This window comes from Schistocerca serialis, chromosome 1, assembly GCF_023864345.2.
Source record: "Schistocerca serialis cubense isolate TAMUIC-IGC-003099 chromosome 1, iqSchSeri2.2, whole genome shotgun sequence".
In the NCBI taxonomy this organism is placed as follows: Eukaryota; Metazoa; Arthropoda; class Insecta; order Orthoptera; family Acrididae; genus Schistocerca; species Schistocerca serialis.
Window position 1 is genome coordinate 114543151 of NC_064638.1, and position 22051 is coordinate 114565201.

The 22051-nt window shown below is 41.2% G+C and overlaps 1 protein-coding gene across 3 annotated transcripts in view; it reads left to right on the top strand.

Moving 5' to 3' along the window:
* LOC126463129 (SPRY domain-containing SOCS box protein 3) overlaps positions 1–22051 on the top strand; it is a 75983-nt gene that overhangs the window by 40621 nt on the left and 13311 nt on the right. For 2 of the 3 annotated variants that reach the window (XM_050096128.1, XM_050096130.1), the window contains exons 6-8: positions 16790–16864; positions 17657–17746; positions 19641–19672. In XM_050096128.1, the coding sequence (XP_049952085.1) occupies positions 16790–16864; positions 17657–17746; positions 19641–19663 (188 nt within the window). In that variant the 3' untranslated portion in view covers positions 19664–19672. Of the gene's footprint in view, positions 1–16789; positions 16865–17656; positions 17747–19640; positions 19673–22051 lie in introns of those variants that run through there. The other variant, XR_007585960.1, reaches the window with a different exon arrangement.

Consider the following 22051-nt stretch of genomic DNA (forward strand, 5'->3'; position numbering starts at 1 on the left):
TTGTTGACAATTTTGCCATCTATTGCAGTTCAGTACGGACATGTCTCATTGAGCAGCATCTTCAGCAATGGATTACGGGAGCTTTGTATACTCCTCTGCACGGCTGTCCGTCTTATACTGCCTCAACTCTATACAATATCGGGGGTTGCGTCTCGCGATCGGAGCGTTCTATACTAGTCCCGTCGAGAGTCTTCATGCTGAAGCCAGTGAATTGCCGCTAACCTACCAGCGCGATATACTGCTTTGTCGGTATGCCTGTCGGCTATTATCAATGCCCGACCACCTGTCTTATCGTTCCTTTTTTGACCACTCGACCGTCAATACGAATTGTATGTATCTGCCCTGCTAACCCCTGGAGTTCGCTTTCGTCGTCTCCTTCGGCAACTTTATTTTCCACTCCCTGCAACCTTTAGAGTGGGCGAGAGCCAAACGCCACCTTGGCTCCAGGCTCAGATTCGCGTTCACCTTGACCTCAGCTCGCTTCCAAAGGAGGTTATCCCAGCTTCGGTATACCGCTCGTGGTTTGTCGAACTTCGTTCGAAGTTCATTAATATGATCTTCATTTATACAGATGGCTCTAAGACCAATGACGGTGTCGGGTGTTCTTTTATTGTCGGGGCACACAGTTTCAAATACTGGCTCCATGGCCATTGTTCGGTCTTCACAGCTGAGATATTTGCCCTCTATCAGGCTGTTCTTTACACCCGCCGCCACCGACATTCTGCTTATGTCATCTGCTCTGATTCCCTGAGCACCATCCAGAGCCTCAGTGATCCATATCTGGTTCACCCTTTCATGCACCGGATCCAACGCTCTCTTCAGCAGCTGGTGGACGACGGTTCTCTGGTTACCTTTATGTGAGTTCCTGGCCATGTCGGTATCCCTGGGAACGAAGCTGCAGATGCCGCGGCCAAGGCTGCGGTCCTCCAGCCTCGGACAGCTTCTTGTTGTGTGCCTTCATCTGATTTTATCAGGGCCATTTGTCAGCGCATTTTATCGCTGTGGCATGCCGATTGGTCTACACTTACTGAAAACAAGCTTCGGGCCTTGAAACCTCTCCCCACGGCTTGGACGACCTCTTCACACCCGTCTCGGTGGGAGGAGGTCGTTTTGGCCCGATTATGGATTGGACACTGCCAGTTCAGCCACCGCCATCTGCTGACGGCTGCTCTGGCGCCGTTCTGCCCATGTGGGCAATTGCTGACGGTACGCCACATTTTAACGTTCTGTCCGTATTTTAATACACTGCGCATTGATATTGGCCTGCCATGTACTCTGGATGAAATTTCAGTGGATGAACCAGGAGCAGCTGCTCGTTCGTTTTATCCACTTGACATTTGATTATGCTGTTTTCTTTTAATCCCTTGCCCGTTAACGTGCCTTCTATAGTGTTGTCCCTTTTTGTTGCTGTTTTAACCTTGTGCCTCGCCGTGCATTTATAACTTAGTCTGGGCGCTAATGACCACTGTAGTTGTGCGCCCTCTTCAGCAATGTCTCAATCATCTTTACTTATGGAGCATCGCCAGTGGCTTTCATTTTTCCGCTAACAAAACTGTTCCTATGAATTTCTGGGGGTGCAATTGGTTTCTTTCACTGTCTTTACATCTTGGCCCTGTTGCTCTTTCATTTGTTGAAACTACGGGATTCCTAGGGCTCATGATCGATAGGAAACTTTCTTGGTCCTCCCACGTGTCTTATCTGGCGACCCGCTGTATGCAGTCCCTCAATCTCCTACCTGTCCTAAATTGTACTTTCTGAGGAGCAGATCGAGCCACCTTCCTCCGTTTGTACTGGTCCCTTGTCCATTCGGAACTAGACTATGGGTGTTTTGTTTATGCCTCTGCATGTCCATCCTTCTCATGCTGCCTCAATACTATCCGGCATAGTGGCATCCATTTGGCCACTGGCGCCCTTTACACTAGCCCGGTTGAGTGTATGCGTACAGAAGCTGCTGAGCTACCACTGTCCTACTGCCATGATTTCTCCTCAGTAGATATGCAAGTCATTTGTACAGCATGCGTGGCCACCCGTCCTATACCTCCTTCTTTGATGACTGCTTTGATCGTCAGTATGGGGAGTGTCCCTCCTCTCTGCTGCCTTGTGGAGTTTGCTTTCGGCTTGTGCTCTGGCAGCTTAACTTCATACTAACTACCACTTTCCCATTGAGTGTGAACCCGTCACCACCTTGGGTTCATGTGGCGCCCTGTGTCCACCTTGGCCTTCATTTGTTTTGTAAGGACACTACTCCAGCCCTGCTCTATCATCTTCAGTTTCAAGATCTTCATACGAAACTTTGTAATAGTACCTGTGTGTATACTGATGGCTCTCGGACTGACCACGGTGTCGGGTGTGCCTTCATCATAGGCACCAACATTTTTCTGCCTCAGCTTCTGGAACATTGCTCAGCATCTACAGCTGAGCTCTTTGCCCTGTGCCAGGCCACACAGTACATCCAGTGACACATGCGTTTCAATTGTGTCATCTACCCAGACACACTCAGTGCCCATCAAAGCTTGTGTGTGCCATACAGCATCCATCCCTTAGTGCAACAGGTCCAAGAGAGCGTCACTTGCTCATTCTTGATGGAGTCACAGTGATGATTATGTGGGTTCTTCGTCACATCAGTGTGACAGGAAATAAGGCTGCTGCCAAAGCTGCAGTCCTCATACCTCAGCCTGCTAGTTCTTACATTCCCTCGAATGATCTCTGTGGTGCTGTCTGTCAGCAGGTCGTGTCACTTTATCATCACCACAGGTCTTCCCGTCGTGGGAACAAGCTTAGGGTTATGAAGCCTCTGCCAGTGGCTTGGACAATCTCCTCTTGGCCCTCTCGCCACAAGGAGATCATTTATCTAGGTTGTGTATCAGGCACTGACTTTTTAGCTATCGCCATTTGTTAAATGGTGCTCCCCCACCACTTTGTGCTCATTGCTCGCAACCTGTGACTGTCCACCATTTCCTGATGGAATGCCCTTTTTTTTAGCCACCTACGTTCTCATTTGTGTTCGTCATCTGAGTCTCCAGCCATTTTAGCAAACAATGTGCAGACTGTTGACCACTCCTTACGTTTTATCTGTCGTAGCAATATGGTGTAGGATATTTAATCTTTAGTTCTAGTCCTCCATTTCTCTATGGTATATTTTATAGACCTTTCTCCACGTCCCTGTTTTTAGCTGTCTTCTCTTCCATTGATTGGGATTTACATGTAGTCTTTTTAACTCCTCTCTTTGTCTTCGTTTTGTACGGTTTTGATGTGGATGCATATGACCCTAGTTGTTTTTGTGCCCTTAAACAACACAAAAAAAAATGTGAGATGGTTTCAAAAAATTGATCCCAACCAGGGATAATGCTTCTTGTTAGCAAGATCTTGCTGCTGTAAATTAACACTGATGTGGTGAAAATGACATAATCTTGGGATCAGATGATCTGTAACCATGCTATGTTTTGTGTGACTTTGGAGAGAGTAATACAAAAACTCAATAATGCTGTGTAGACAATTGCAAATGTGCTACACAAGAGGAAGAATGAAGCCTGGAAAATGTTTGCTGCTGTAGTTTGTGCTTCAGACAAAAAAAAACATAAAAAGTATATCCAGTGCAAACGAAATGGTTGTGTTACTGTTCATTCCACCTCCACGATGGGAGAACAAATGTGCTCCATCAAACAAAAGTAGGGGACAGAGCAATGAGATGGTTCCACCCCTGCATGCGTTTTTGGGCTAATAGCGAGTCGGTTATCTTATTTATTTTTGTAACTTTTTCAAAGACTGCTATAAATTTATTTTAACAATTACCACTATGTAGAGAATACACTTTATTATCATATCTTGTTTTCTTATATTATTGTGTCATCACAGACCCAGTAAAACACACGCACACAGAGGGAGAGGGGGGGGGGGGGGGTAATCTGAGCTGTTCACTGTATTGGTATTGTTGAGGGTGGCACCCTGTGGCATTGCTCTGTTGCGGTTTGTGGCAGGAGGGGGGTGGCGGGGCAGGGCAGTGATTGGGCTGTGAGTGATGGGCCAGTGGGAGCCAGTGATAGACTGATGGTCGAGAAAAATACTTTATAAGTTTTCGATTACTCGTTTCTCCATCGTCAGAGTGAGGGAGACTAGCCCTACTCAGGCACAGCAGACTGAGTGGCGATGGTCAATGGGCGGCTGACGTCCGCCCAGCGGGATAGTACATGCATCGTCACCCTGCGGTGCTGACATCAGGGCGACCAGGAAATTGGCGGTCTGTCAGTAGGCCAAGGCCCTAACATCAGCAGCATGTTTCTTCTTCTTCTTCTTCTTCTTCTTCTTCTTCTGCCTCTGCCTTCTGCTGTTGAGCACCTGTGCCCAAGCAATTCAGCCACGGCTTGAATCTTCCACAGTGACGAGGGAAGGCACTCGTGCACAGCACATGACATGATGCCTCCTGGCAGGAGTCTGGTGTCGCCCGGCACTGTGGCATCAGTCCTACAGGGTGGACTTTGTGCTGGAGGAGGTTTCCCTGACCCAGTCTCGAACCCGTGGTGGCAGCTGGTGGTGGCCAGTCATCCCATTGTCTGGTGTAGTCCTGGCATTGTGGTAGTATTGCTGGGCTGTGAATGAATCTGTCTCAAAATTCACAGTTATTTATACTGCTCCATGGCACATTTGTTGCACTATTGCCCCACACACATCACAAAGTGATTCAAGCCCTTGTGTGGCGATACCATCCTGCCCGCTCTGGCTATTACTGCTGTGAGGTGCAAGTTTTGCAGAACAAGACTACCAAGTCTTGCAGTACTTTCGTGTACATATTGCTATAACATACATGCTGCACAATACACTTATTGGCCAGCAATAGCTACCACAATGCTCCATGGAGGTTTTTTACAAATCCTTACAATTTTTACTTAAAGGTAGGTAGTGACGCTATTGTGTGTAATAATTATCATGCCCAACGATTACTTAAGTACAAGGCACTGCCACAAGTCCTCAGTTATACGTGTGACTTCATGTACTCGCTGTCCTTTCTGTGCTGGTGTGGTCCACTTGTAACCAGCAACAGACTAAAATGACAAGTTTTCAGTTAAATCAGCAGCAGTGGAGACTGGCTAGTAGAGTCTCCTAGCATATGGGGCAACAAGTTCAGAGATGTCATAGAACCTTCTGGCAAGTTTGATGTGTGTTCAGGGCTCGTTTCTGATCTCTGATGTTTACCACTTAATAATTTGTTTCTGTATGGGATAGAAATATTAATAATTTTCTTCATTATCTATGTAGTCACATTATGCAAGAATGGACCATGATTTCAAATAAGTGAGAAATATGTGTTCAGGTTGGAGATATAAATGTAACGAGAGGATATAAGTTGCCGTAAGTTCTAATTTTAGCGTTGAAAGCAAATTCTTCTCATGATACTTCCTACAAGAATTTTTTTCCCCTCTTCATACAAACAGACCAGAAATCAATTGTAAATGGTGCCACCCATATAGGTTTCATCTCAAACAAATTTTTTCATAGTAACACATTCTGAGAGACAAGGTTCCAAATAAAGAAAAGAAAGATCTGTCTCCAGAGTAAACGACTCAGAATAAACACAGTGAAATACCTCACACAGTCCAACAATAAACTGTATTTTGAATACCTTAATGATACTGTGTCAGACACTGCCTGTCGGTAATAAACTCCAATGTAGGTTGCAGCATGACAAAAGAAAACAGGTGAACACAATAATTTTACTTTAACTATATCAATACATGCAGTTTAGCTTTTATTAATGTACATAAAAGTCTGAGAATAGGCGTCAGTACAAGAAATGATCAGTGGCTTGCAAGAAAATAAAGTAATGGACCAGAGGTACTGATTGTTTTCAATCAGGCCACTTTCCTCCCTGGGGAAGGAAGTAATATAGCAAATTCAAAAGTAAATGTTTCAAAATTCTGTAGATAACTTTGTTGCAGTGTCTTGTACGGATTATTATTCATTGAACAATAAGATACTATTGAGTTTGTCTATATCTTGTTTTCAATCCTAGCTGAACTCTTATTAAACACTTGATAGTGTCACCATAAATTTCATTGTTAGCCATGAGGATTATCAAAGCAAAACTCGCACTCATACACAACTAAAAGCAGGGCAAATTGAAATTTCAACTTGAGGAATTGCAGATTTAAAAGAAATTTTGGAATAGAATGAAATTACCCATTGGCATAAACAAGGCTGCTGCAAATGACTCTCAGAGTTCTGTATTTTCCAGAGTATTACATGTACATGCATGACTAGAACCATAAACTGAGGGTTTGTATTGACATTATGAGTGCAGTGCCTTTATGAAATAGTGACAAAGCAAGAACAGACACATTTCACTTCCAAGCTGATATTTGGCGACTATTCACTTATCTGGAAAGGTTAATCGCCACAGTGCGAGTATGTGGAGCACTGAAAATCCTCATGAAATTGTGATGCATGAATGAGATTTACTTAAGCTTAACGTTTTCTGTGTAACATCACGGACAAAGCTGTGTGGACTGTTTTTCTTCTGTGAGAAGACTGTGAAGGGTACCACTTGACCCTGATACGTTCCAGTTGTGATGTTTCCCACAACTGACTGCTGATTCTGAGAATTTTATCTTCCAACAAGAAGGGGCACCCTCTCATTGGAGCACTGACGTTCATTGCTACCTAAACTATGAAATTCCAAATCGCTAAATTGGATGTAGTGGTGAATATGTTCCCATGACACCACAGGTCACTTGACGTACTGCCTTGTGACTTTATCCTTGGGGGTTCATTAAGGACCATGTTTACATACCCCCACTGCCAAGGACACTTGACCAGCTCAGAGAACACATAAGTGCTGATGTGATGACCATTGACAGATATTGCTACATAAGGTACTGGAATAAACATGACTACCACTCGGACATGTGTAATGTCATGGGAGTGGTACTCATAGAACATTTGTATATTAAAAATTCGAACTTGGTGAGTTTACAGTTCTATTAATGCATCAGTCATGTTCGTACATGTAATACTTTGGAAAATATAGAGCTTTCAAATGAATGAATCATTTAGAGTAGCCCTATATAAAACTGTAGTTTGCCTGAAACACAATGATATTATTTCTTTGCAGAATAGCCTTCTACAAATGAATCAGTTTACTGTTTTACTTAATTTCCTTAATGCTTTAATATGTTAATTCAGTAATTTTATGAAGATGATTGGTATTAGTAGTAGTGTAAAAGTCAATAAATATATTTCTGTAGACTTGCCATAGACATACTGCGAAAACATTTTAAAAACCTCATGCTAGTTCCTGTTCAACAGGATATATGTGATTGCATGTGGTATAAGTAAGGAATAGCACTATATATATTGAAAATAATTGTCTGCAGCACTCCCTTGTCTGTTCGAAACTACACTATGGGTGTTATGTTTATGCATCTGCATGTCTATCCCTCTTACGCTGTCCCTATACTATCCACCATAGTGGCATCCATTTGGCCACTGGCGCCTTTTACTTTAGCCCAGTTGAGAGTCTGTATGCAGAAGCTGCCGAACTATGCTGTCCTACCACCATGACTCAGCAGATATGCATGCCGTTTGCCTGCCATGCGTGGCCACCCATCCTATGCCTCCTCCTTTGATGACTCCTTTGATTGCCAGTATGGGGCACGTTCCTCTTCTGTGTTACGTCCTGGAGTTCACTTTCAGCTCTTGCTCCGGCAGCTTAGCTTCACACCATTGCAACTTTCCCAATGGGTGTGAACCCTTTGCCACCTTGGCTTCGTGTGGTAGCCCGTGTTCACCTTGGCCTTCATTCGCTTCCTAAGGACACTACTCCAGCCTCACCGTATCACCTTCAGTTTCACGATGTTCGCCTGGAACTTCATGATGGTACCTTTGTGTACACTGATAGCTCTTGGGCTGAACATGGTGTCAGGTGTGCCTTTGTCATTGCTGCTGACGTTTTTTGGTATCGGCTTCCGGAACACTGCTCAGTATTTACAGTAGAGCTCTTCACCCTGTATCAGGCCACATAGTACATCCGGCGACACAGGCTTTTCAATTGCGTCATATGCGCAGACTCTCTCAGTGCTCATCAAAGCCTTCGTGTGCTGTATACCAACCATCCATTAGTGCAATGGGTCCAGGAATGCTGTCACTTGCTCACTCTTGATGGGGCCACTTGTGATGTTCATGTGGGTTCCGGGTCATGTCAGTCTGACAGGTAAAGAGGCCACTGAAACTGCTGCTAAGGCTGCAATCCTCGTACCTCGGCCTGCTAGTTCTTATTTTCCTTCCGATGATCTCTGTGGTGCCATCTGTCAGCAGGCGGTGTCACTTTGGCATCACCACTGGTCCTCCCATCATGGGAACAAGCTCCAAGTTATTAAGCCTCTCCCAGCAGCTTGGACAACCTCTTCTCAGTTCTCTCACCACAAGGAGATCATATTAACTAGGTTGAGTATGGGGAATTGTCTTTTTAGCCATTGCCATTTGTTAAGTGTTGCTCCCCCATCACTTTGTGCACATTGCACTAAACTTTTGATGGTCTGCCATTTCCTGACGGAATGCCCTTTTTATAACCGCTTACGTTCTTGTTTGTGTTTGCCATCTGAGTTATAGGCTATTTTAGCGAACGTCGCGTGGTCTGTTGCCTGCATTTTACTTTTTATGCATTGTAGCAATATGGCGATGGCCATTTAATTTTTAGTTATGGTCCTCTGTTTCTTTATGGCGTATTTTATAGACCTTTTTCCACGTCCCTGATTTTAGCTTTCTTCTCTTCTGTCGATTGAGATTGACATGTAGTCATTTTTAACTCTTTGTCTTCACGTTCTACAGTTTTGACATGGTCACATATGACCCTAGTTGTTTTTGCACCCTAAAACAAAACAAACGAAATAACTGCAGCACATGGCAGAATAGTAGCTGTAAAAATTCAGTTTTTTCATATTTAAATAGCTTTTCTATTATAAGTAAAGATCATTTCTTCTGATGCTGCAGTCAAAGTCAATCCTTGAAGAACATGAAGAAGCAGTTAGAACTGACTCAAATAATGTTTATTACTGAAGAGAATCGTTTTCATACTAGCCAGTGAGGCAGGAGCAGTAGAGTAGACCTGATATATCTTCAAGGTCTTCAATTGGGAAAACCTGGTAAACAATAAAACATGAGTCACTTGAGTATTAAAGGAGGGCAAAAGTCACTCCATACACTTTACAAAGATAAATACAAGATATGGCAAATCTCTCAGTTCTCTGTTTAGACCATGGATCCTGCCGTTGTAGATCTCCATATTGTATCCTTAATTTTTTTGTTTTTCGTATGTGTGTTCTGATTAATAATTGTTATAAATTAGGAATCCTCCAATGCTGAACGGATGATTTGTATTTCAGTAGCTGGTAAGTAGGTGCTCCTCTTCTGTCCTAAATATTATTTTTGTTCTTTATTTCTACATTGTGAAGTGTGTGGCAGAGTGTACTTCCAGTTAGGTTTTTTCATGTTCCATTCACATTCAGTGTGTGTAATAAATGATGACATGTATGTGTCTGTGTGTACTATAATTAGACCAATCTTGTCTTCACGGGGGAGTACATAGGAGGCTATACCATATCCCAAGATTTCTCACTTATCAGCAGTTCTTGAATCTTTGTAGTTTATAGGCTTACCACAGGTAGTTGCTGTCTATATTCAGGCCTTTGTCTTTTCAGCATTTGCACAAGAAATCTCCTGTGGCTCAAACCTGTGACTATTCATCATTTCTGCCCTTAAGAGAAAAAGACTGGCCGTATACAGGATGAACCGCCTAAAACTTGCACCACAAATATTGCGTATATGGAAAGTGATATCGATGTGCGGTTTTCACAGAATGTATTGGTAGTCAGGGTCTCATATTGTTAGCCAGTCATCAGGTTTTAATAATACTTAGATAGTGTAGTTTTGTGCAAACATACACTTTCCAAAATGGAACAATGCCTATTGACATTAACAACCTAAAGGTAGGGTAGATGAGAATTTCAGTGGTGTTTGTTGCAGGATTCTAGTGCAAGTCGTTTACGAGATATTGTATTTTGAAAAGTTTCTACACTGACACTCGTTTGTGCCTTTCAGCCAGAGTAGTTGCTAAGTATGATGTTACGTTCAGTTACAGTGTGCTTGTGTGTTCCTTGAGTGCACTGCGACTTGCTAGGCAGTTAGTGTGTGACAGTAGGTTGTGAGTGGTCAATGGGATTTACCAATGCAGAAAAAGCCAACATGCTCATCTTGTTGGAGAGTGTAGGCAGAATGGAGTTTGTTCTTTTGTGATATATAGGGCAAGATATCCCAATAGGTGTCAACCATCTCGGCTATTTTTTGTCAACCTCTTCAACCAGTTATGTGAAAGTACCTGTGCAACACCTATAACAGCAGGAAACAAGTGATGACAGAAGAAGAGGGAAATTAATGTTCTTGCTGGTGTTGCAGCATGTTAGGAGGAAGTGGCATGAGTCAGTCAAATGTCTAATGCATTCTCCATTGACATAGGCCCATCCCTATCACTTCTCTCTTCATCAAGAGGTGCACAGAAACAATTACGAGAAGCGTGTTAACTTCTGTACATGGCATTAAGACAGGATACTCCAGATGATTTATGTATCTTGTGTAGTGATGAAGCCTCATTTACCAGTCACTTACAGGTAAACTGCCAAAGCGTGCACTATTGGTCTGTTGACAATCCTCGCATTGGCCTCTTCAGGTGGAATGTCAGTGTCCATGGAATGTAAACATGTGGTGTGGGGATTGTGAACCAGCAGCTCATAGGCCCATGTTTCGTAGATGCACAAGTGTCAGCCTCCTAACAGACCACCTTTCATGAATGGTAGAAGACAGTCCCCTTCAGACTAACAAGGAGAGGCCGCCAATTGTGAAATTCAGATTCGATTCGTACTGCGCATAATAAAAGCTCATGGTCAGAGGTGTAATGTGGCAAAGTACCAAGATGCACTTCTCAGCCGTTGTCGAGAAAATCGACAGTTAAAAGAAACCGTTGCGGTGAAATGCTCTCTACGGTTAATAGTTTTATACAGCATCGTGGCGCAGCGGTAAGCGCTCGGGTTTGTAATCGGAAGGTCGGTCGCCGAATCGAATCTCGCGCCATGCAACATTTTTTTTTATTATTAGTTTTTTTGTAATGCAAAAATATATATACACATACATACTATTAATGAATTGCTTATGCATTTTGGTGAAGGCGGATCGCTCTCCAATTGTACCGCCTCCATTTTTCCGTTTGTTTAACAGGGTATACCAAAGCTCTCACGTCCGCACTGATTTTCGACAATGTTATAAGTTGCGCTATGGACCGCATCTACCTTCTTTTGAAGTTAGCAGGCAACTACGCTTTTATGCGGCGGCTAGTTTCGGCCCATTCAACATCTGTCCTTCAAGTGTAACGAGCGAGTAACGGAGCTTATATTTCATACCTGCCACAGCAAATTTGTGTTCGTGGGGTCTCTATTCTAATTCGAACGTTTGACTTACGCTATACGTATTCGTTTCGGAATATCGTTTCTACGTCTTCTGTTAACTATACGTGGTTAACATTATGAAGACAATTAATAACATTTGTGAAATACAACTTTGTTTGCGGAAAACATAATGATGTTCGAAGTCGCCAGTTTTTCCACGACAAACGACTTTCAACAACTTATTATATGCGTAATTGTTGCAACTGATTGCCGGGAATTATATATATATATATCTGTGTGTGTGTGTGTGTGTGTGTGTGTGTGTGTGTGTGTGTGTGTGTATAGACACATTTGAATAACAAAAAACAAATACTAAAAAAAAAAAATTGCATGGCGCGAGAATCGATCCGGCGACCTTCGGACTACGAACCCGAGCGCTTACCGCTGCGCCACGACGCTGTCGATAATTATTAATCGTTGAGAGCATTTCACCGCAACGGTTTATTTTAACTGTCGATTTTCTCGACAACGGCTGAGAAGTGCATCTTGGTGATTTGCCACATTACACCTCTGGCCATGAGCTTTTATTACGGGCAGTATGAATTGAATCTGAATTTCACAATTGGCGGCCTCCCCTTGTAAGAGGAACATGTGATACCAACATGATGGCTGTCCAGCCACTAGTGCATGAAGTACTACTGCATGTCTTCACAAATTGTTTCCAAGTCACTGGAGTGGACCCAGAGGATGTGCACCTTGGCTGGCTTGTTCCCCCAGATTCGACACCTGTAGACATTTTCCTTGGGGAAAGCTGAAAGACACTGTCTACAAGGACATACCAAGTACACCCGATGATATGCAACAACGAATTAATGCATTATGCTCGGACATCTCTGCCAAAACGCTAGGATGTTTACAGCAGCCATTCTGTACTATATTGGAAGTGTGTTTTGAATACAACCTGTGATGTCCAGTTATCTTTTTACTGGTCAGAATTCACATACAGTATAACGAGCGTAGATAGAAGTGTTGTTATTTAACGTGTGCTGTCCAAGGTATTGTATAAGTTTGTGTGGAAACTTTCAAAATTTGACATCTCGTAAACAACTCACACTAGAATCCTGCAACAAACACCATTGACATTCTAATTTACCATACTTTTAGTTTTTGTCAATAGGCAGTGTTCCATTTAAAAAAGTGTGTTTGCACAAAAAATACACTATCTAATTATTATTACAACCTGTTGATTGGCTATCAATACGAGGCCCTGACTATCAATCCATTCTGTGAAAACGGCACTCCTATAGCACCTTCCTTTTTCGCAGTACTTCTGGTCCAAGTTTTAGGCAATTCACCCGTATGCTACATAGCCAGCACTAGTCACCTTGTGTATTGAAGATTTGTAGCCTGCCTCTCCTCATTCAGCAACATTTACATGTGGTGCAGAAAACTTTCAGGCCACATTTCTTGCAGAATTGCTCATCTCCAACAACACCACAATACTATCATGTAAACAATGTTTTAGCTATCTGACTGACGATTTCAGAACACTCTAGGATCTGAGCGAGACATTGCCTTGTGGAATTATGTATGGTGACAGAAATTGTAGATCATTCTGAGTAAAATAGATGTATTACAAATTTAATAGCTTCAGGCCTCTTTGACATACCTCGCTTTTATTTATTCCCAAAACAACATAGATAGTAATATGTTTCAAAATAGTGTTTGTTAATCTAAGTAATTTATGGAGATAACAGGGATTCAAGTACTGAAAGAGTTTATTTCAGATGTGTTTGAGACAAGAAGCCAGATCTGCACTTTTGTGACAGCACTCACAAAATAAAGTTTAGGATAGAGAGAAAGCAGTAGTTTTGTTCCTTCCATACTGCTATGAGTACTTATGACAGAAAACAGTATATGTACAAATCCTATTAAGGAAGATAGTTTGTAATTAATAATATTTCAAACTACTGTTTTATTGTGAAATTATGCAACTAATTGTTTTCTTATGGAAACAATAAAATCAAGCAGACTTGAATACAGGTCAGCAGTATTCCTTTGTTGACTTCTTGCACATTGGTGGGCAATTCATGAGTAGTTGTATAGGTTCTCTGTTTTTTTCTGTGAAAGTGGTTTTTGTTTTCATGTAGAAGGTTTTAAACTACTTCCAGGGTGGTTGGGGTTGGGGCCTCTCGTGCACCATGCTCAGTCTGGACACTCAACCCCTACCTCCTTGACCAGCTCAAATTTTAATCCTTCTTTTATTCTGTTTTAATTGCTTTTAGATGTGGTTTGCCTCCTTTTCTGCTGCACCCTATTTTTCATTTTAGGGCTAGCACTCTGTTGAATGGTGGTTTCGCTCCTACTTACTTATGTCATCAGAGCATGTTTCTGGAGGACATCATTTACACCAGATGAACTACCCCTGAACTGAGGGACTGATGACCTTGCTGTTTAGCCCCTTAACCCCCGACCAACCAATCTTTGTTCTTGCAACCATGCCAAGTTTACAACACTTTACTGTGTAGTACTACTTTTCACACACAATGATTTCTAAAATTAAATACCATCGAGTCTGGTTTATAGTGTTGTGTATTTTTATAAACAGAATTAGTAAGTAGAAACATCTTTATACATCTCTCATAGAAATTTGTGGTTGGAGAATGCTAATAATTTTTAATGTTTGAGCCACTGAATTCGCACAGGCCTTTTATTTAGCTGTACACTCTTTGCCTATGACTTGGCAAAGAGCCTTCAAAGAGGACTTCAGTGATGTAGTAGTGCCGCAAATGACTGCCCTGGTCCAAGGGAGGAGGTCCTACAAATATGAACAAACAAGGAAATGAGGTACTGTTTGTATGCTTACCTTCTTTGTTTGAAGCCCACTGTTTTATTTTCTGCCATTGTAGTGATCAGACAGCTTGCTCATCAAGATATTCAGACTTCCACTATGTATACGACAATCAAAATAGTTCATGTGGTTTTAGGCCATGGTGAATGTTGCCAAGATCAATGGTGCAATTCTATGTTAAAAAGTATGTGGTCCTGCAAACATTATAAAAATAAATTTAAAAAACTGTAAATGTGAAGACTATAGATCATCCACAAACAAAAAGACCAGGAACTAATGAGAGAAATAGACCTAGCATTTTAGCAGCAGTAATGTACAATTCACATGTCACTATAAGCCTCCTTGAAAGTGTAAGTGGCATCATTCAAAAGAGTATTCTGAGAATACGGCATTCCACCCAATTTTGTCCTTCCCACATTTCACTCCGCCAGCAGCTTCGTGACACTAGCTTTCAGAACAGATTGCAGTTCTCAGAATGATGTCTACAAAAACTGAAGGGGGATTTGGCATTTCTATGCAAAATTACATTTATGCGTGAAGCATTGTTTATGACCCATGAGCAGATCAATCTTCACAATATGTTCTACTGGTCAATCGAAAATCCATAGTGGCTTGGTCTATCGATGTGTGGTATGGGCTTTTTAGCAACTGCACCATTGGTTCCTGTGTTAGTGAGAGGACTAGAAATAGTCACAAGTATTTGCAATTCCTAACAGATATGCTGCCACAGTTACTGGAAGGAATCCCACAGGAAATAAGGCAGTCCATGTGGTTCCACTGTGTTCGATGTCCCACCAGTTTTGTGCAGTAAATTACAGGCCTTCTTAGCAGAACATTTGGAGGTTGTTGGATCAGCTGTCCGAGACATACAAAACGGCCTGCACACTCACCTGACTGATGCCTTTTTTCTCTATGAAGAAAATTTAATAAGATCCAAAAAAAAGGCTGACTCCGACAGAGTACGAAATGGCATATAACACTGTCCTGTGCTGTGATAGGTCCTAATGAAATTAAACGTGCAGTGCTATTTGTATGGAATTGCTTTGTAGCATCCGTAGTGATGTCCAACATCAACATTTTGAGCACTTGATGTGCCAATCATGATAATAAAAACAAAAACCGTACCCTAGTTTTGGTTTTGCTTACATTTGTTACATTACGACACATGTTTGTGGGACCTCTTCTACTGATGGCGGGTACTGGTTTGTGGCATTGTTATCTTGTTACAATTTAATCAAGTTCTTTACATGTTGTAGCAGCACAGAACACAGCAGGATCCAGAGGTGTATCCAGAGCACCATCATTTATCTGCTGATGTTGCACCCTTGGCAAGACACCAACCATTTCTGTAGTTCAGAGTACTGCCATCCAGCAATAGCTGGGTCTGAAATACTGACTGACTTTTGGGAAGCTTCTGTGCTAGCCAGCAGGTTAAACACCACAAAGGAATGTGGCAGTGATACTCCTTCCATCTTTTTCAGTGCCGAAGAGCTGCATTTAAACCCTAGCCTGGTCAAGTAGGTTATGATTAGTACTACCAGGCCGCACCTGGCACATGTCATGTCAGTCGTCACCAGGAGTTCTACTGGTGCATCCTTGGAGTTAACGCCATAACAATGTCGCTGCTGTTGCCAGGCCGCGATATGAGGACCACTGTCTTACTGTCCAGGCCCTGATAGCCAACACTCTGCCGCTACCTCTACGAGACCACTAACCATTGTATCTCCCACCAGGTGCCCACAGCAGTTCTCCAGCCTTCAGTCCAGGGTTAGAGTCTAGGCAACGTCGCAACCTGCCACAAATGAGAAGGCATCACTGGCTGCCCCGTGCCCAGAGTAAAGCAGCATTTTGCTGATGGCCACCACCAGCAACTCGGTGCCACCTCCCATGCAGCACTTGTACCGCACTAGCTAAATGCTATGTCTGTGATACACACTGTGTCAATTGGAAATATCAGAACACCAAACTGCACCAGAGTCAAGGACACATTACAATTGCTGCTTAATATTAATGGGTTAATAATGAACTGTTTATGTTCACCAATTGTTTGTCTGCAGCTTCCCACATAACACCCATATCTGAAACCACCAAAAAGAACCCAGAGTGCCGCAGGTGGGTATTGAGCCCACTTTAACACACACCGAGTTGGCCCCCGCCAACTAGTAGTGGTCATTTGTCCCGTGATCTTTACAATGTTATGTTGTTGAAATTCTCTTTCTATGTTCTTTCCAATGGCACAGAGAAAAGTTGAAGGTCCGTTTATGTTAAAAATTACTTGGATACATTTGAAAATTTGCCATCAAACTTTATGAAGGCTTCACCAAGAAATATTTACTTGCTTTGTTTATATTTTGGGTGGCCTGCTTAGCTGTTTCGTCATATATGCTCAATCTGCATCTCTTGATATGATTTCAGGTTACAAGCATTTTGATTATTATGAATGAAGTACTGCAGAAAACTTTTTGAATGACGTTTGTTACATGAATATGTTACTCTTTTTTTTTCCCTTCAGCATCTGGAACCATGAATGTTAAAGACAGCACAGAAAGCCGTACAACACAGCAGGAAGACACTGAACATGATACAAGTAAGTGACAATAGGTTGTCAGAATAGACATACATGATACATTAGTAAATTAATTTTCATTAGTTAACACGTGCATTGTGGAATACTGGTAAAACATTTAATAAAGAAGAGAACAAATGTAGGGTGGATACAATTTCTAGAAATAGCTGAATTCACAAATTGATAGTTTCTGTTGCTTTCAAATGAAGCAATAAGTCTTACATTTATGGTGTAATAACATAGTCATGTACTCCGTGCTAACATAATTTCATCAGGTTTTTTAATACTTCCAGTTGTTCAATATGGTTTCACAAGTTGCAGTGTGTATACTTAATACCAGCTTGTAGACAAAAGAATGTGGTATATTTAAAACCATTTGACCTTAAATGTCTAGAAAATTGTTACAATTGCCTTTATAAACATGAAGTGTTAGTGTTTTCTAAAAGACTATAACTAAGAAATAAATATTTATAAGACTGAAAAATTTCACTAAACATTTTAAGCCCTCTAAATACCTTTCATGACAGCAAAAGAAAACAAAGCGTACCTAAAGATTATAATATTTAAGAGGGATTATAATTTACTGCCTTCTGACAGTCATTTCCATTGCATTTGATCTTGGGCTGTACACTGTGTCTGCTGCCCCCCCTACCCCTCCATCTTATTTCATTGGAAGAACTTAAATACACTGGCTATTCCCTTCATCAGCCGTCACTTACTCCATTCCTGTCACCACTTTTGGGACCTCTGACAGTTTTATCTGATGTTCCAATTAAAATCGTTAACCAAAACTGTTCAATTATTCTATTACAGCAGCCGTAACTGGATGTGTGTCACATGTGATTTTGGACAGTGATGCGGACAGTGACCTAGAGACATCGTTGCTCGAAAATAGTCATGCAGGTAAGCCCCTACCACTTCCCGCAACACACACACACACACACACACACACACACACACACACACACACAGAGAGAGAGAGAGAGAGAGAGAGAGAGAGAGAGAGAGAGAGAGAGAGAGAGAGAGAGTTAGTGTTAATGAGTTTCTAATTGTAATACTTGTCTTACTGTGTTAAACATGTAACATAAGATTGTACTTCTTAATTAGTGGATGTTACAGAATTTTAAATTTGGTTGATAACTACACAAAATATTGAAAATCAAATTTTTGTTGTCCCTGGAAGGTATCAGATAGGCACCCTGCAACTTGTTCTGAAAACTGGTGCCAGGTTTCAGAATAGTCACTTAGTAATGTAGCTATGAAAAATTTAATATAATAGAGGGAAGCATTCCACGCGGGAAAAATATGTCTGCTTGTGTCTGTATATGTGTGGATGGATATGTGTGTGTGTGTGCGAGTGTATACCCGTCCTTTTTTCCCCCTAAGGTAAGTCTTTCCGCTGCCGGGATTGGAATGACTCCTTACCCTCTCCCTTAAAACCCACTTCCTTTCGTCTTTCCCTCTCCTTCCCTCTTTCCTGATGAGGCAACAGTTTGTTGCGAAAGCTTGAATTTTGTGTGTATGTATGTGTCTGTTTGTGTTTCTATCGACCTGCCAGCGCTTTCGTATGGTAAGTCATATGAAAAATTTAAACTGGACATACCATAAAAATCTTGGTTACAGTAGGTAACATGTTTTAATAAATGTACACACAGCTTGCTCATTTAGCTTGTCTTGTATCCAGTCCATGTTTCCTGGTACCTTAATTTTTAATTATGTAGGTGGTGGTTCCTTCAGTTAACTTTCTATAATTCTGTTCCTCTTTTTATCATTTTGTTCCTCTGGCACAAGCATAAATTTAATTTATGACTAATTCAGTCATTTAACTTTGGTAGCCTCTGTGCCCATAAGTATATGTGATATTGCATTCTTTTATAGATAACGCAGAGATGTAAACACCGGTTGTAGTAATGTAGCATGTGCATACGCTGTGCTGTTTATGATGCATTATCCCCTATAACTAAGTGTGGTTGTTTATGTTCAATTTGGTGTTCTAAATATACTGCATATCTAAGACAGGTTATGAGCAGGAATTTTCTCTGTTAACCTTTCTAGACCTGAAGAAGATTGTGTAAAAAAACTAAATCTATAGTCTGAATTATATAAGGGGCTTTCAAAAAGAAACGAGCTGTAGGCGTAATTACAGAAACCAGTACCTGTATGTTAGAAGTATTAACCCTGGCTGTTGAGACACTTGTCCCACTGTGGCACAAGACTGTGAATGGGTGTCTCATAAAATTCCCGGGGCTGCAATGTTAAGGGTCAAGGTTTGTGAGTAATGCTGGGCATTCACTGTTGTCCCGTGCTGCAGGAAGTGAATCAGAAGGGGAGCCATCTTGGTCAAAGAAGAACATCAGCATAACTTTTCCTGCACTCGTGTGGAGCTGTACCTGCAGAACTGGTTAACAATCGCAGCCCCGGGAATTTTATGAGACAGCCATTCACGACCTTGTGTCACAGTGGGACAAGTGTCTCAACAGCCACGGTCAATACTTCTAACATACAGGTACTGGTTTCTGTAATTATGCTTCCGACTTGTTTCTTTTTGTACGCCCCTCATAGTTTGTGACAAAAAATAAATAAACAAATAAATAAAAACATATAGTAGAGTATGAGTTGCTGCTTTCTTTTTCACACCTTCAGGATGAATCGATACATACTTTCTACTGTAGATAAAATTACCACTTACAGTTCTCATATGCACCCAAGCATTAGTGGGCATATTTCCAAATTATGCTATAAGTGCTCTGTTAATGCCAACAAATTAATAAGATTAATATAATCTTTTCTTTTGCAGGCTTAGTCAGTGCACGCAGTTAAATATGAGAGGTAAGCAATGCGCACTATAACTTTATTGCATCCTTAATCATAGATGTACTCTGGTTGTATATTGTTAAATAGGTGATTGGATCTACTTGTAATTTAAAAATGGAACTCAAGCAGAAGGTGGGGAACAGAAACATCAGTGCTGGAATGTAGAGAATATGGGAAGTGAGCATTAGGATGGGATGCTGGTAAATGGCATGAGTGTCATATGTTTGACTGAATGAATGTTTTCTTGTTTACTTGTCTATGGAGTTAACTTCCATGTTTAATTTTTGTGCTAATGAGAAGTTTTGAGTGTAGTGTAACTGAGATGACAGATCGTACTCACATTTCAGATATATGACAGATCATCACTCACATTTAAGATAGTGTGTTGAATTGCCGGTAGGCAGAAAAATAAAATAGTGATAAATGTTATGCTATCACTTTAAACAAGAAACTTGTAAGAAGATTTGCAACCAAATTGGGTATGAAATGGTAAAAGTGATCATAACCATTGCTTACATGATGCGAAAGTACCTGTGGATGATACAATTCTAAAATATTTAAGGACCAGTTGCATTATATGCAAACCTTAACTGAAATAGTGTTTCATGTCACTGTCTTTCAAGATACCCAGCAGTGATGACTACACCTTCCTTCTTAAAAGGTTTCAGCACAGAAGGATTAGTAAAAATTGACTGACTGTTTTTGAAATGCCTGTCACATCTAATTAATCTCCATTTTGGGCATATTTTAACAAAAAGGCACATATGCAAACAATTTGATAGTGAATTGTATGGAAGAAAAGGCTACTAGAAGAAGGGACACATTCAGGAAGTCTTTCACACAGCACCAGGAACTAAGGAGAAATAAGAATTCAGGGGGACAACTATCCCGACCCCCCCATATTCAACCCAACATACATTATTGGCTCTAAATGGTAAAATACTTGCTTATTGCTAAAATAATTTTATTTAACTTTGCTTGTGATCTGTGTCACTGAAATGTAGGATAAAATACAGAATTTTAGAATGACTGAATTTCAACAAGGAAGTACATAACTGTGGAAGTCTATACTGGGTATCTTGTCATTTGCTTGGCCAACTGATACTGGCAATCTGGCACTGTACCAGGAAAACAGTTTCATTGATATTTGGTGTTAAATTAATGCCTATGACATCGGGAATAATAATTATATTACAGATACTTATCAAAAACTAAGTATGTAAATTTAGAGTCCATATATGAACAGATGATTGTTAAAAAAAAAAGGGTCAAATTTGTGCCAACAAGACCATAACTGCAATCACAAGCTACTGGAATTTGAACGTAGGAAAGAGGCACATCTGAAAATAGCTCAGTATGTAAATTGCCATCAAAATATTTAATGTATGTGTCGTAAGAAAATCAATAAGTGTGTGATTTGATAAGTCTGGTAAATTTCCATGAAAGAATGGAACATTTTTGTTGTGCCTTCTTGATTATTCAAAGGATTGTGTAAAGCTGTTTGAATTGGTCAGCGTGTTGATTGTAATTGAAAATGGAGGAAACAGAGTTTTGTGCTGTTATGAGATATCTTTATTTGATGGATTGGACTGCTGCACAAATCAAAACAGAATTAGATGTTCACATGGACTCTGCACCATCATTGAACATGATTTACTTTTGAATTAATGAGTTTAAACGTGGTCGTACAAGCACCAAACACGAAGCACACTCAGGCTGTTCAGTTGTCTTCACCACAAAGGAAACCACTGATAAAATCTACTATATGCTAATACAAGAATTAGTGAGATTGCTTAGACTGTAGGCATCTCACCTGAGGGGGTGCATAATATCCTACATGGAGCATTGGCTGTGAAGAAGCCGCATGCGAGGTGAGTGCCATGATTGCTTTCAGTCGACCAGAAGCACATGCAGCACAACATTTCAGTGCAATGCCTGGCAATGTTCAGTGGTAATCTGCAAAACTTTTTGTTCTGATTTGTGACTGTTGATGAAACCTGGATCTGGTATTACTCACCAGAGCTAGAACAGCAATCAAAACAATGGACAAAAGGATGGTGAAAGTGCACTGAAGAAGCCAGAGACCAGTTGTAAGTTGGTAAAGTGATGGCCACTGTTTTTTGGAATTCCCAAGAAATAATCCTCATAGATTACTTGGAAAAGGCAGAACCTTAACTGGGCTCTGTTATGCTTTATTGTCAGATCATTGAAAACTTGCAGCGGCTGGAGGGAGACCAAGGTTGGCACAAAAAGAAGTGCTCCTTTATGGGTATAATGCACCATCCCACACATAAGTGATAACAGTGGCAAAAGTGCATGAATTGGGCTTTGAGTTTGGTTCCTCATGCAACCTGTACATCAGATTTAGCCCCAAGTGACTTTTTCTTGTTCCCT